At 44.7% G+C, this 12,991-nt stretch overlaps 2 protein-coding genes and 1 long non-coding RNA gene across 8 annotated transcripts in view; 1 reads left to right on the top strand and 2 right to left on the bottom strand.

Moving 5' to 3' along the window:
- LOC117951790 overlaps window positions 1-12,991 on the bottom strand; it is a 265,968-nt gene that overhangs the window by 196,386 nt on the left and 56,591 nt on the right. The window lies entirely within an intron of this gene.
- Window positions 103-9,606, bottom strand: hdx (highly divergent homeobox). Of its 2 annotated transcripts, XM_034883673.1 has the most exons (11): window positions 9,371-9,606; window positions 7,792-7,954; window positions 7,297-7,443; window positions 5,854-7,050; window positions 5,399-5,455; window positions 5,075-5,221; window positions 3,603-3,801; window positions 3,442-3,521; window positions 2,512-2,616; window positions 2,220-2,342; window positions 103-633 (listed from the first exon to the last, which is right to left on the bottom strand). In XM_034883673.1, exons 2-11 carry the CDS (start codon window positions 7,855-7,857, stop codon window positions 364-366), a joined length of 2,391 nt encoding a protein of 796 aa, XP_034739564.1. In that variant the 5' UTR covers window positions 7,858-7,954; window positions 9,371-9,606; the 3' UTR covers window positions 103-363. The 2 variants fall into 2 exon arrangements, with proteins under 2 accessions (XP_034739564.1, XP_034739565.1); XM_034883674.1 differs by lacking the exon at window positions 5,075-5,221.
- si:ch211-26b3.4 (connector enhancer of kinase suppressor of ras 2) overlaps window positions 11,960-12,991 on the top strand; it is a 62,779-nt gene continuing 61,747 nt past the window's right edge. For 2 of the 5 annotated variants that reach the window (XM_034883670.1, XM_034883671.1), the window contains exon 1: window positions 11,961-12,471. In XM_034883670.1, coding sequence (XP_034739561.1) covers window positions 12,408-12,471 — 64 coding nt within the window. In that variant the 5' untranslated portion in view covers window positions 11,961-12,407. Of the gene's footprint in view, window positions 12,472-12,991 lie in introns of all 5 variants that reach the window. The other 3 variants (XM_034883669.1, XM_034883668.1, XM_034883672.1) reach the window with 3 other exon arrangements.

Genomic DNA, 12,991 nt, shown 5'->3' with positions numbered 1-12,991 from the left:
TTTAAAAAAAATATTGAGTGTTTTTCTACATCTGCTATAAACTGATACATTAGAAAAGTGACACCCACGTCTCTCACTGAAACACACAGCCACACAGATTAATAAGTTAGAGGTCGTTTATTGTTCTCTCTGGTCTGGTCCAGAGCAAGGCGAAATGATATGCAGTAAAAAAGGCATTCGTCAAACCAACAGTCGTAGTGAAGCATCAACCCACAGGCACTGGGCATGGGTTTACCATGAGTGTTTGTGTAAATGTGAGACCATATGCTGTATAGTCCCATATAGGCCAGTCTAAAAACCAGCTTCTATATGGAGTGTGGAAACATCTGCATGAGTCTATGTGAGCTAATGTACATGAGATAGTCACTTTTGTTCTGTAACTGCCTCCTGCGGTTGCTCCTCTGATGCAGAGGGCTTAGGAACTTTAGTCGTTGTATCGTCTTCTTTTATGGTGACCAGTGGGACTTGTTCGTTTGCCGGGGCCGGATGAGGCTCCTTGCTGCTCGCGCCGGCCGCCGGGGAGCCGTTGTGGTTGGAAGACACGTCTGCTGACACAGCAGCGGGCTGCGTTCCTCTCTCCAGGGTCATGTCCCAGTCCTGGTCCGAAGGCTGAGGTAGACTGGCCATGAGTTCCTGAACACATAAACGACGGCGGACTTTAGGTGAGAAATGTCTGTAAACTGAGATGTTTCGCTTTGAGCTGATGTTGTAATGCACTGGTTGTCAAAGTATGGTACAAGAACCACTAGTGGTACTAGGGGTGGGGTAAAAAAAATCAGTACAGCATAGTATCGCAATATTTTCAGTGGCAATACTGTATCGATACACAGGTGCCAAGTGTGGATCTTTTGTTATATACGTGTGGGTCTGTTTGTCTGCTTCACAATCCCATTATACAATAAAACTAAAGTGAAATGAACAAACAGAAATGGATCTTTTTAGATGAAACAGATGGTGACTAAGTTTCCTTTTGGGGACGTCATTTGCAATTGGGAAAAAATAGAAGTTAGAAATAAGGTACTGCATTTCAATATATCACAGAATATTGCAATATGTTTAAAAATCGCAATAATATCGTATCGTGGCATAAGTATCGTGATGATTTTGTATCGGGAGGCGTCTGGTGATTCACCCCCCTAAGTGGTACGTGAGTTCCCTCTGGTGGTACGCCGATGGATACTCAAATATATTTAAAAATAAAACATAATGCTATAGAAATGCATTTTGAATACATATTCTTAAAAAGGTCGCATGGCATGAATATTATGAGGTTTTTTAACATTACTATGTGTTCCCCCAGCCTGCCTATGGCCCCCCCCAGTGGCTAGAAATGGTGGTAGGTGTAAACCGAGCCCTGGGTATCCTGCTCTGCCTTTGAGAAAATGAAAGCTCAGATGGGCCGATCTGGAACCTTGCTCTTTATGAGGTCATAAGGGGCACAGTTACCTCCCCTTTCTCTGCTTTGCCCGCCCAGAGAATTTGGCCCAACCATGAGAGAGAGAGAGAGACATCATGGCTTTCAAACGAGCAAAGTGGCAGTTGGTCAAGGTCACACCCCTAGGCTCCACCGTGACCCCCCCAAAAGCTACAGATTCAGAAATGGCACATACTAAAGAAGGCTCATTGGGGACCACTAAGGTCTAGATAAAAGAGACTTCAGATACAGTATTAGGGGACCACTAAGGTCTATATAAAAGAGACTTCAGATACAGTATTAGGGGACAGCTAAGGTCTGTATAAAGAAACTTCAGATACAGTATTAGGGGACCACTAAGGTCTATATAAAAGAAACTTCAGATACAGTATTAGGGACCACTAAGGTCTATATAAAAGAGATTTCAGATACAGTATTAGGGGACCACTAAGGTCTATATAAAAGAGACTTTAGATACAGTATTAGGGACCACTAAGGTCTATATAAAAGAGACTTTAGATACAGTATTAGGGGACCACTAAGGCCCATATAAAAGAGGCTTCAGATACAGTATTAGGGGACCACTATTGTCTATGTAAAAGTATCCAAAACACACCATGTCATGGGACCTTTAAACTATGATCAGTTAAAAGTAATTTAAAAGAAGCATTTTCTTACATGTAGTATTTTTTGCTTCAATATCAGCATGCTAGTGGTACTTAGACAACCTATTATTTGTTGAAGTGGTCCGTGGTGAGAACCACTGTTGTGATGGATCTGGTCCGTGGGGAGACGGTGCACGTACCTGCTGTCTGTCCAGGTCCTTGTTCCTCACAGCGCTGAGCAGGCTCGTCGTGAAGCTTACGAGCTTGTCGTATCTTTGTTTTTGGTTCTCTAGCTCATTCTCTAAGAACTGCACTTCCTCGTGCTGAAAACACAAGTGGCAACAGGTCAAATCACTGCTCGAGGTCTTTGGGAGTTGCATTGCTTTTTTTTAAATTAAGCGTCACAGCCCTGTTTTGTATTTTTAATTCAACAGTAGACAGACTAGCATGAAGGTTCAAGTTCCTCTGTCCCAGTCTTGCATGTGTCTTCACCTTGAATTCCAGCATGCTCTGCATTTGCTCTAGGTCTGAAGCCACTAATTCACCCTCATCGTTGTCATAATCGTCTTCTTCGTCTTCATTAATTACTTCAATCTTCTGTTAAAAAACAACAACATCGAGATTAGATCAAATTATCATCACACATGTACGTCTCACGGTGACTCTTATCTGCTATGGATTTAATTTATGTTCTGTTTTTGTATTTTACTGTATTATGTAAATCACTTCGCGACATGTGTGCGCGAAATGTGCTTATTTTGTTTTCTCAAAGAAACAAACAATACTTTTGAGTTAAAAAAATACAATTTATCTTACATATTATGTATACATTTTCTTGAATGTAGAATGAATTGGTGAGTGTTTTTGCATATTGTTTGTCAGAGTGCTATAACAATTATGCTGCAATATCTCACATCACATGGTGTGATGCAGCACCAGGCATGATGGGAAAAGGTTTAAGTGAAAAAAAGTCGTGTTTGCAACACTGCTTTATGCTCCCATAATTTAATATAAAATGCAACGTTTCAACCCTACTGGCGCTTCAGTCTTCTTTTGCCTGAAGAAGATCCAGTAGGGTCAAAGCGTTGCCTTTTTGCATTAAACTATGGGAGCATAAAGCATTAAAGACATTACATTTTTTCACTTTAGTACTGTTCATGTGTCCTGCACCTGCCAGAAGGTGGGATGTGCACACAACTTCTCTGATAAAAGATGGGAAAATTTGCCACGTTGATGTACAGCTGTACAGCTGGTGTTGTTGCTAACATGAACTTACATTTTTAGATAGAATAAATGAGTTTTGAGCCACTTTTTTTTTTTCTTAATCACTTTTGACTATGAACATTATCCCTACCAGCACCCATTCCTAAGTGGCTACATTTATTGAGGCTGTACTGTAATATCAAAGGAATAATCAAGTACCACATTATCGGTCAGTGGAGCAGCAATGGGCACATCTATTCCGTCTTCTTCGTCTCTGTGTTGTGAGTCAATGGTGCCATCTAGAAGGCAGAAGACTGCATGAATACTGGGGTGCCCAGGTTATACAGGTGTTAATGTGTGCATGGTATCAGCAGCCTAACCTTCAGACAGGCAGAGAGATCCCTCGTCATTCAAGTCATCTCCGAGTTCAGGCGTTCTGAGCCCCTCCTCGTCGGGGCTCAGGGCCACTGGAGATTCGTTTCCTGGGGATGAGGTCAAGAATACGGCCGGCCCACCTTTAGGTGGAGGGATTTCAATACCCATCAGACGGTACTTCCTCCGTCTGTTACTGATCCATGTCTGCCAATCAGAACGGACAAAACACACAAGTGTCACAGAAGTGGAGGGAAAATGCTAAACTAAAATTCAAGGATATCGATCGGCTTTTCAAAACAGTGTCCAATGTGATGAATGTCACGAGGGATGTTCTTTGTGAGCATGGAGCGGCACAAAGAGACACCGTGCTAACCGTAGTCTATGTCCACGACATACCACTTCCGGGATTCCAATCGTTTGATTGTCCCTCTGATGTCCATTTTTCAGGGTAATTCCAGACAGCTTGTTAGACTATCTGTCCAATCTGAGTTTTCTGTTGACGACTAAAGCTACTTCGGAAAGTCCACGTTTCACCAAAACAACTCCCGTCCTGAGACTATTTAGCAGAGGCACCGTGGCTCTCCTCGGGGCACAGGACACGGACTCGCCACACCCTCCTCCGCAGTGCTGTGGAGGAAGGTCTGGCAGACTAAACTATCAGCAACCGGACTCCACGCTCCGCTGACCAGGAGTGCAAAATAAGGATAAGAAATCTGTCAGTTTATCAGGGACACACAGATGTTGGATATTTTCCAATATCTCTTTGATTGTGGTGAGTAGGCTACGTGTTGGGGGAACCTGTGTTAATCTGTGTCCTTATGACCGCTTAGTCTGCTGTGTCAGCCACTACTGACATTTTTCAATAAACAAATAATATTCATGAAATCTGTCTCTATATAGGTCAGCATATGTATCCCGTGAATATTTGACTATTTGTCAACTTTTAAGGAGCAGTTGATGACTACTAAACTACACTATTCGTTAATGCCCTAATACATGTACCGCATTAAGCCCAAACTAAACTGGTTTAAAGTAGCTGTTTAATTATTATAATTATCAAAGATTATCCTGATACTGGCATGCTGTTTCTCTACATAGAGAACAATTTTTCTTCTTTGCAATAATTATCCCAGGGAGTGAGATGGCGGTGGCTCATGTGTGTGTCAGGACTGACAGACTATATTTAGTTCATCAACAATCCTACTGTGGTCCGGATATTTAATGGCGGGACTTTGACACAACTTTGACTAAGAAGGTTTTAAATCCTCTACGACCTAAACAAGTTGCTCTTTCTTTTCTTTTAGCTCTGCAAAGTTCAGACAAGTCAAATAGCCTTGTTTTTACTAAATCCCATAGACAAGGGGCCTGTGAATAAGGCTCTGTTTTCCGGATCCTGCAGGAGGGACCCATACATTTCTCTGTATTACACTGGGAATATATAGTACAAAACTCATTTTAACGCTGGGGAGTGGGTTACCTTGACTATTTCAGTGTCTACATTGAGTTGGTTCGCTGCAGCAGTGATCTTTTCCCTGCAGACTGAGCCCAGGCTGGTCATGCCTCGGTCCCAGTAGCGCTTCAGTTGGATGAGATCCCCATCACTGAACTGGGTTCGATCCTGCAACTGCAAACACAAACTTATGTTAAACTACAGAACAGTTACGCTGATGACAACATCAGCGTAAATGAGCAATAACCATACAGTGAACCTGGTACCTTAAAATGTTTATTTTCCCTATACTACTGTAAATATAATGCATTTTCAAAGTTTTGTGTTTAACGTGACAACAAGAGTACTAACTGTTCTCTTTCTGGAGTTGCTGATTACCCAGGGGGCAGCAGACACACCAACGGACATCTGCACACAGAGACAGACACACAGTCAGGTTAAGTTTTCAAATCAGGGCTGGGTAATGGTCAAAGATGCTAAATACCGACAGCGATACACTTACGTCGTTAACAGTTTCCTTAACGATTTTGCATACCAGTGGAGTAAAATACATTTTAACAGAAAAAGACAACATCATAATACTAATCAGCTTATTTACACCTATGTGATGCACCTATGGCTGGTAGACAGCCAATCAACAGCATTATTAGATCTTGGTAGAAGATTGCTGCATGCTTATTGGCTCGCTGACGCTGATGAGATTTACACCTTAGGTAATTGAATGACGAGCTATTTTTTGATGCTAGAGTCAATACTATGGAGGTAAGACTACTGGGTCTGTGCAACGGCACTAGAACCTGCCCTACCTGCGTGCTGGATTCCCCTGTAAGTGAGGTCTGTGCTGTGACGGAGTAGCTGCCCTGAAGAGTTGTGTTGCTGTGGAGCAGTGCGGGTCTGGAGCTAGTCATAAGGGGGGTGTGGCTTCCTCTCACCCCAGACACTTCAGTCCCGGTTGGGCTAGTCGACGTCTGCTCCCTATGGATATGTGTCTGAGCGGCCATGTTTGCCAGCTCCTCTTCCCTTTGCCACTCATCTTCTTCATCTCCAGTTTCCATGGCGATGGAGAAGTTATGACTGGGGTCCTGAGGATGGGACGCCAGCCTGTGACTTTCCTGGCTTTTCTGGGTGGACACATGACTCAGCCTAAGCCTGTTTCCCTCGCCTCTTTCTGACAAGGTGAAGACCTGCTGGATGCGAGGTGTCTGCTCAGAGGGGGGACCAGAGTTTTGTACTGGGAGGGAGACCCAAGTCTTCTGAGGGGCAGGTGGTTGAGGTTGGGGGTTGGAGTGAGGTCTGGGCTGAGGCTGTGTTTGGGACTGGGAGGAAGAGGACCAGGGGCGAGTTTGCGCTGTACCGTACTGCCTGGTCCAGCTGTGAGGTACTACCCCTGCTCCTGCACTTACCCCCGCATCCCCGAGGGATACAGCCCCCCCCTTTCTGACTGCAGTGTTGACTAAAGGCCCTGAGGCAGATGTGATGGGTGGGTGGTTTTGAGAGCGTGCGAGCAGCTTGGAGTGGAGGGGTGAGGAGGTGGAGCTGATCCTGCTCTGCAGGGCCCGGTTGACCAGAGACGAGGATGCGTGTGCAGAAAGCTCAGAGTCTGACTGAGATGGGGGGGCTGTGGGTCGTGGTCGGGAGCAAGGGACGGAGTTGAGGGAGTAAATCCCTGTCAGTATGACGTCATTGTTGTTGTTGTTGTTGTTGTTGTTGCTTCCGCTGCTGTGGGGAGAGGAAGAGGAAGGGGAGGAAGATGTTGACGAGAAAGAAGGAAAGGACGAGGATGGGGGGAGAAGGTGCACACGATTCTGGATGTTCCGCGCTGCAGCCAGTTCAGCAGGAAGCAGTGCCCCTGCCGCCAGGCTGTGATTGGACAGTGGACCTGTGGCCAACGAGTGACTGGAGAGTAATCCCCCGGCGAGTCCGTGACTGGATAAGGAATGAGACATGCCTCCGTTCTGCTCTACCTTGGAGGCGAGCTTACGTCTTTTGTTGCCGACCCACGTCTGCGGGGAGAAGAGCAATCAGCTCAGTAACATCACTTAAAAAAAAAACATTCTGCAATACACTACAGGGACTAATTCAGCAAAGTGAGGAAAATAATTCATGACTCTGCATTAGACGAAGAGCTCAGAGGGAAGACTCACTGTCTCAAATACTTGCCATCACAATGGTGCAACATAAGTCATAGCGAATAGTTCTGCTTCCCTTTTGCTCATACACAAACACAAAAGCACGTTGTATGGGCCTACCCGGACCACGCTGAAGTCCAGTTTGGCCTCCTGAGCGCATTGCAGTATTAGCTGGAAGCAAGCCTTGCTCTGATTGGTCATCCCATTATCATAGTAACGTTCCAAGATCCTCTGCTGTTCATTGGTAAACACTGACCGCAGGTTCATCTGAGACAATCACAAAGATAACCCCCCCCCCCCAAAACAACGTTGTAATACATAAGAACTCACTTAAGCTTACTGACAGATTGTGGTAGATGACTGGGTTAAAGAGATAAAGCTTGTAGTGCAATTTCTTCTCTTTGGTTTCCTGCATTATGAGGGTTTTTGGAGCCAATTTAATTCCAAAAGTCACACTACGTTTTGAATTAAACATTCATTTAGCAAATGTATCTATTAGATTATTCTATCCCCTGAAAATATCCATCTCAAGATGACATCTGCCCGGCATTTCTTTTTTTAATTTGTAAGATTTCAAGCACATGCCATTGTATTTGTTATACTTGATATACTCACAGTCTGCAGGCCACGTCTCTGGGACCACGCATCCATTCTGTAACTGGAGGGGAACGGGGCAGCCATGCAGATCACAGCAAAACCTCCATGTTTCTACATTAGCACAATCTTGATGGTACCCATGGGGGTCTCAGTGTACCTGGCACACTAAAGGGTAATGTGGCTGAGGAGAAAGATAAAAAGAGGGAGATAAAAAGAGCATGAAAAAATCATAACCACATCCATGTCATTATAGGGGGTGGCGGTAGCTTAGTCCGTAGGGATCGAGAACCGGAGGGTCGCAGGTTCAAGTCCCCGTATGGACCACAGTACGGACTTTGGATTGGTAGCTGGAAAGATCTAGGCAACGTACCCCTCTAACCGCTCAGGGCGCTGGTCCAGCACTGGCAGCACCCCCCAACTCTGACATCTCTCCATTAGTGCATGAATAGGACCTGAGCAGTGTGTAGTGTAGTGATTACTAACAAAACAGAGTGTACATTGTTATTTCCCCACTGGGGATCAATAAATAGTAAAAAATCAATTAAAAAAAAAAGACTAATACTAATAATAAAAGATCTAATCAGTTTCAACAAATTGTAGACAATCACTCAACACTGTCATATAATATGTATACACATTTTGAAAAAGTTACATCAAGCATTGTATAAATATAAAACACACTGCCAATCAAAGTATAATAAGCTGTGACAAGCCACTGTGTGGCATCAATAACACTATCAATCAAGCTAACATGTTGTCCCTGGCGAGTCTATTCATCCCCTGAAACCCACTTAAACGTGTGCCATTGGAGTCATAATTATACACGTATTAATTACAAGTTAATAAATCTTACTTTTTCGAAAAGAGCAACACTGTATCACACATTAGCTAGTTTTCATTATTCAAATAGCCACACAAACCAGTGTTGTGAATACGAGTTTCAAAGTGTAGTATGGACACAGAAAGACAACGAGGGAGGAAGAAAGGAGCAGCAACGAGCCCGGTTAAAGTAATAGCACTCGGACTATCAGACAGCTGAGAAGAACCAGGTGACTAAGTTTGAAAGACAGTTGTTAAGACGTTTTGATAAAGACAGTGAATGTCACATACGGGAACGTCGTGCGACCAATAAGCATCCAGCTGCTTTATTTTGGCAGGCTGAATGCGCATGGCTACAGTCTGGGAACATTACGGAGAGAATTAGCGAACAAATTGTGGGCTTGTCAGGTTAGTATGCCACTAAAGGTAACAGCCTGGGGATTCAGAAAACTAATTTCCAGAAAGGAAGCACATGCCATAACTTTAGGACAGCGAGCCACACTGTAAACAAACCGGGTAAGAGCCGCATCCCCACAACGGCCACAGAAACAGGTTAGCTAGCTAGCTTACAGGCCCGAGCGGCCATATCAGCCAGCAGACGATAGCTAGCATTAGCATAGCCATGCCCCATGGATAGCTATAGCTAAACTTTTCCTTCAAATCTGTGATTTCCCGACCCTGGCATGGTCATTCGCGCCTACCCTGTCCTCGAGGCGAAACGAACCCAAACGAGTCGGGGTTCCCTGAAGCGAAAAAGTGAAATCACTTTCCTACTTACCATTTTGGATGTCAAAATCAGACGAACGGTCAAATTCAGCAGATTTTTTCACCGTCCCCTTTGCGAGACAATGAAATCAGAACGTCCGATCATCAATTCTAATCATGATTGTGACGTGTTTGCAGACAGGAGCCAATGGGAGCCCATGATCAGCGCTGTGACATTCGGAAAGGGCTGAAAACTGAGCCCCGTGGTCCCGCCCACCATTGACTTTGTTCGGTGCCTTGCTGGAGGAGGAAGAGGAGGACAAGGAGGAGGACAAGGAGGAGGAGGAGGCAGACATGGAAGCAGCCGAAACTTCGGATGGGAACGGGTTCGTGTCCTCATCACCTGAACATGTCAGAGTATCATTTTGAAGGGTCATTAGTTTAGCTTCCCACTAAAACTGCTGGAATGTACAGTAGGTGCTGCAAATGGAAGACTGTTTCCCTGCAGGCTACAAATCACAGTTGAATCAGACAGCAAATGCGTTTTTAGATTTCAATATTTATCCTATTATTAGACTTCACATAGGTTGCATATGATTGATACATTTTTTCTATTTAAAAATTTTAAAGTTGTGTAAATATTAAAATTTTAACCCTAACCCCATTTTTGGCCCACATTTTTTTATATATATATATATATATATATATATATATATATATATATATATATATATATATATATATATAAACGTCTGAGATATATATATATATATATATATATAAAATGCATTAATGCATTAGTTACAATTAATGCATAAATTAATGGTCATGCAAACGTAATTCAAATTTGATCCATCCATCCATCGTCGTCCGCTCATCCGGTGTCGGGGTGCGGGGGGGCAGCAGCTCCAGCAGGGGACCCAAGACTTCCCTTTCCCGAGCCACATCAACCAGCTCCAACTGGGCGGTCCCGAGGCGTTCCCAGGCCAGGTTGGAGATATAATCCCTCCACCTAGTCCTGGGTCTTCCCCGATGCCTCATCCCAGCTGGACGTGCCTGGACCATCTCCCTAGGGAGCCCCCCAGGAGGCATCCTTACCAAATACCCAAACCACCTCAACTGGTTCCTTCCAACGTGAAGTAGCGGCGGCTCTACTCCGAGCTCCTCGTGTATGACTGAGCTTCTCACCCGATCTCTAAGGGAGACGCCAGCCCCCCCTCCCATTGGGGCCGCTTGTACCCTGGATCTCATTCTTTCTGTCGTGACCCAGCCCTCATGAGGATTTGATTTGATTTTTTTTTAATCTTTGTAATCAAATGACTGGGATAGACAGCATTACATATCATTTAGTTACATTTCTAACATCTCTTCATCAATAAATAGTATATATTGCACCTTCAGCTAGTTAGCCTACAGTCTAATAACTTATTGGCATTTCAGCTGCAGTATGGCAAACAACATCAGGGAGAGAGACAGGCAGAAAGACCCTGTATGAAGAATTTGTCGACAGCAGTCCAAGCCATTAGGCAAATGGGGCAATAAATGTTCTCTCCTTTGAACCAGGTCGAAGAAAACATTGTCCCTTAAGAGGAACCTTGCCAAAAACATAAACACAACCACTAACGGCCATACATTTTCATTTGAAGGACTTTACAAGACATTATTGTAACTTTGTAGAGCCTCCCGATCTGTCACGCCACAGCCACATGGCATTCTGCACTTTGAAACTAATTTGTCTTTTTTGTCAGTTTTGTGTAACAGAAATAAAGTAAGTCGATCTAGAATCACTGTGTTTTGGGATATTTTCTAGTGTGTGTGTGTATATGTGTATATGTGTGCATGTGTGCGTGTGTGTGCACTTGCTTTTTTTTTATGGGGCCTCACATATTGATTCTCTCCTATCACAATTAAGTGCACAGGGAAGTATACAGACGTACATGTCCTCAGGGATAGAACACTATGCTGCACTATACAATACGGGTTGTACCACTATTATGTAAAACTATCCATCGATCTATCTATCTATCTATCCATCTATCTATCTAGCTATCCATCTATCTATCTATCTATCTATCTATCTATCTATCTATATATCTATCTAGCTATGCCTGTTTGACCTATACCTACCTACCTTTACTTCCCCCTCTCCCTATGTGTAAAGTGTGTGTGTGTGTGTTTGTGTGTGGTGAGGGGATGCTGCTTTAATCCATGACGTCACCTGTGTCCCAGGTGCGCACCAGGGGGCGCTGCTCCTCCCAGCTGAGCCCATGCACCGAGCTGATTTTCTCATCCACAGATGGGAAACTAAACTTAAACAGCTGACATACAGGCATTGCCTTGCCTTGTGATGCCGCACGCGCTGCCGAACGGCACAAATATCCCCCAGGTGACACCAATTTACCTAATGAAGACATTATTCCCTTCACCTTGTGAAAATAAAATATATCTATAATATTTCAGGTGCTTATAGTATGTCTGTGGTGCTCAAAAGAATCTGCGGCACTTCATTTGATTCATTGTGTTTTGTCATATACATTTCATTAAAGGAGTGCATTAGTAATATGTGCATACATCCTTTCTTTCTGTGTGTGTGTGTGTGTGTGTGTGTGTGTGTGTGTGAGAGGTGGGGAGGGAGTTAGACAGAGATCCTCCCTATATGGTGTGCGTTGCACCATTCCCTGGTCTGTGTTATGAGTGGTGGCCCTTGTGATGCTGCAGCGAGGCGGGCGGGAGGAAAAGAGGAGAGAGGAGGGGTCGCTCCATCCCCTCGCGCCCACCGAATCCACTCCTCACAGCGCGCGGGCTGCTGGCGGGAAGGCACGAGGTAGAGAGAGAGAGAGAGAGAGAGAGAGCGAGAGTGAGGGAACGAGAAGGAGGGAGGGAAAGGAGAGAGCGTGTGCGTGTCTCCGTGTGTGCGCGTGGATTGCACCACCGCATCCCGTTCACCGTTTCTGCAGGCGGCCATGCTCTGATGGAGAGAATAAAACTGACAAAGCTTTCTTTTCCCTCAGAAGTAACCACAGCCGTGTCATTCCAGATGTGACTGACAAGTCGTTTTATGTCGCCCGCATTGAGTCCTGTGCTGTTCATCTCGGAGAGACTGTGACACCATGGCTTTGGTTATGGAACCTATAAGTAAATGGACACCAAAGCAAGTGCTGGACTGGATGAAAGGTAAATTTGAATTGCATCAGTAGTGATGTTCATGCTGCTTATATGTGGAATGATGATAATGATGATGAGGGGGAGAATGGTGGTGGTGGTGGTGAGCAGCAGCGGTGGGCCACTCTGTGTGCATGTGTGTGCTCCTTATCCAAACCTGCAGGCTGACGTGTGATTGCAGCAGCTGGAACTGTAGTGTGATACTGATTAAAGTCACTAAAGTAGAAGGGATGCGTTTGAGCCGGGGCAGGGAAATGGATGTCCCCAAGAAGCAGGGAGTGGAGGCTCAGCATTCTGTCATCTCGCTTGCTTCTGAACCAAGCCTATAGGCTGCTGCTGCTGCTGCTGCTGCTGCTGCTGCTGATGGAGGCATCAGCAGCAGCAGCAGCACGGCTCCCATCAATGAATGTGGAATATATGTCATCTGCTCTTTCACTCACCACCACACCTGCTCTAGGCCCAGATTCTAACTCGTTCTATGTTTGTGTCTACGTGCGTGTGCGCGCGTTTGATTAATGTAGTTAACTGCATG

Source organism: Etheostoma cragini, chromosome 10, assembly GCF_013103735.1.
Source record: "Etheostoma cragini isolate CJK2018 chromosome 10, CSU_Ecrag_1.0, whole genome shotgun sequence".
NCBI lineage: Eukaryota > Metazoa > Chordata > Actinopteri > Perciformes > Percidae > Etheostoma > Etheostoma cragini.
Note: the sequence above shows the minus strand (reverse complement) of the source record. Positions and strands in the feature narration are given on the sequence as shown.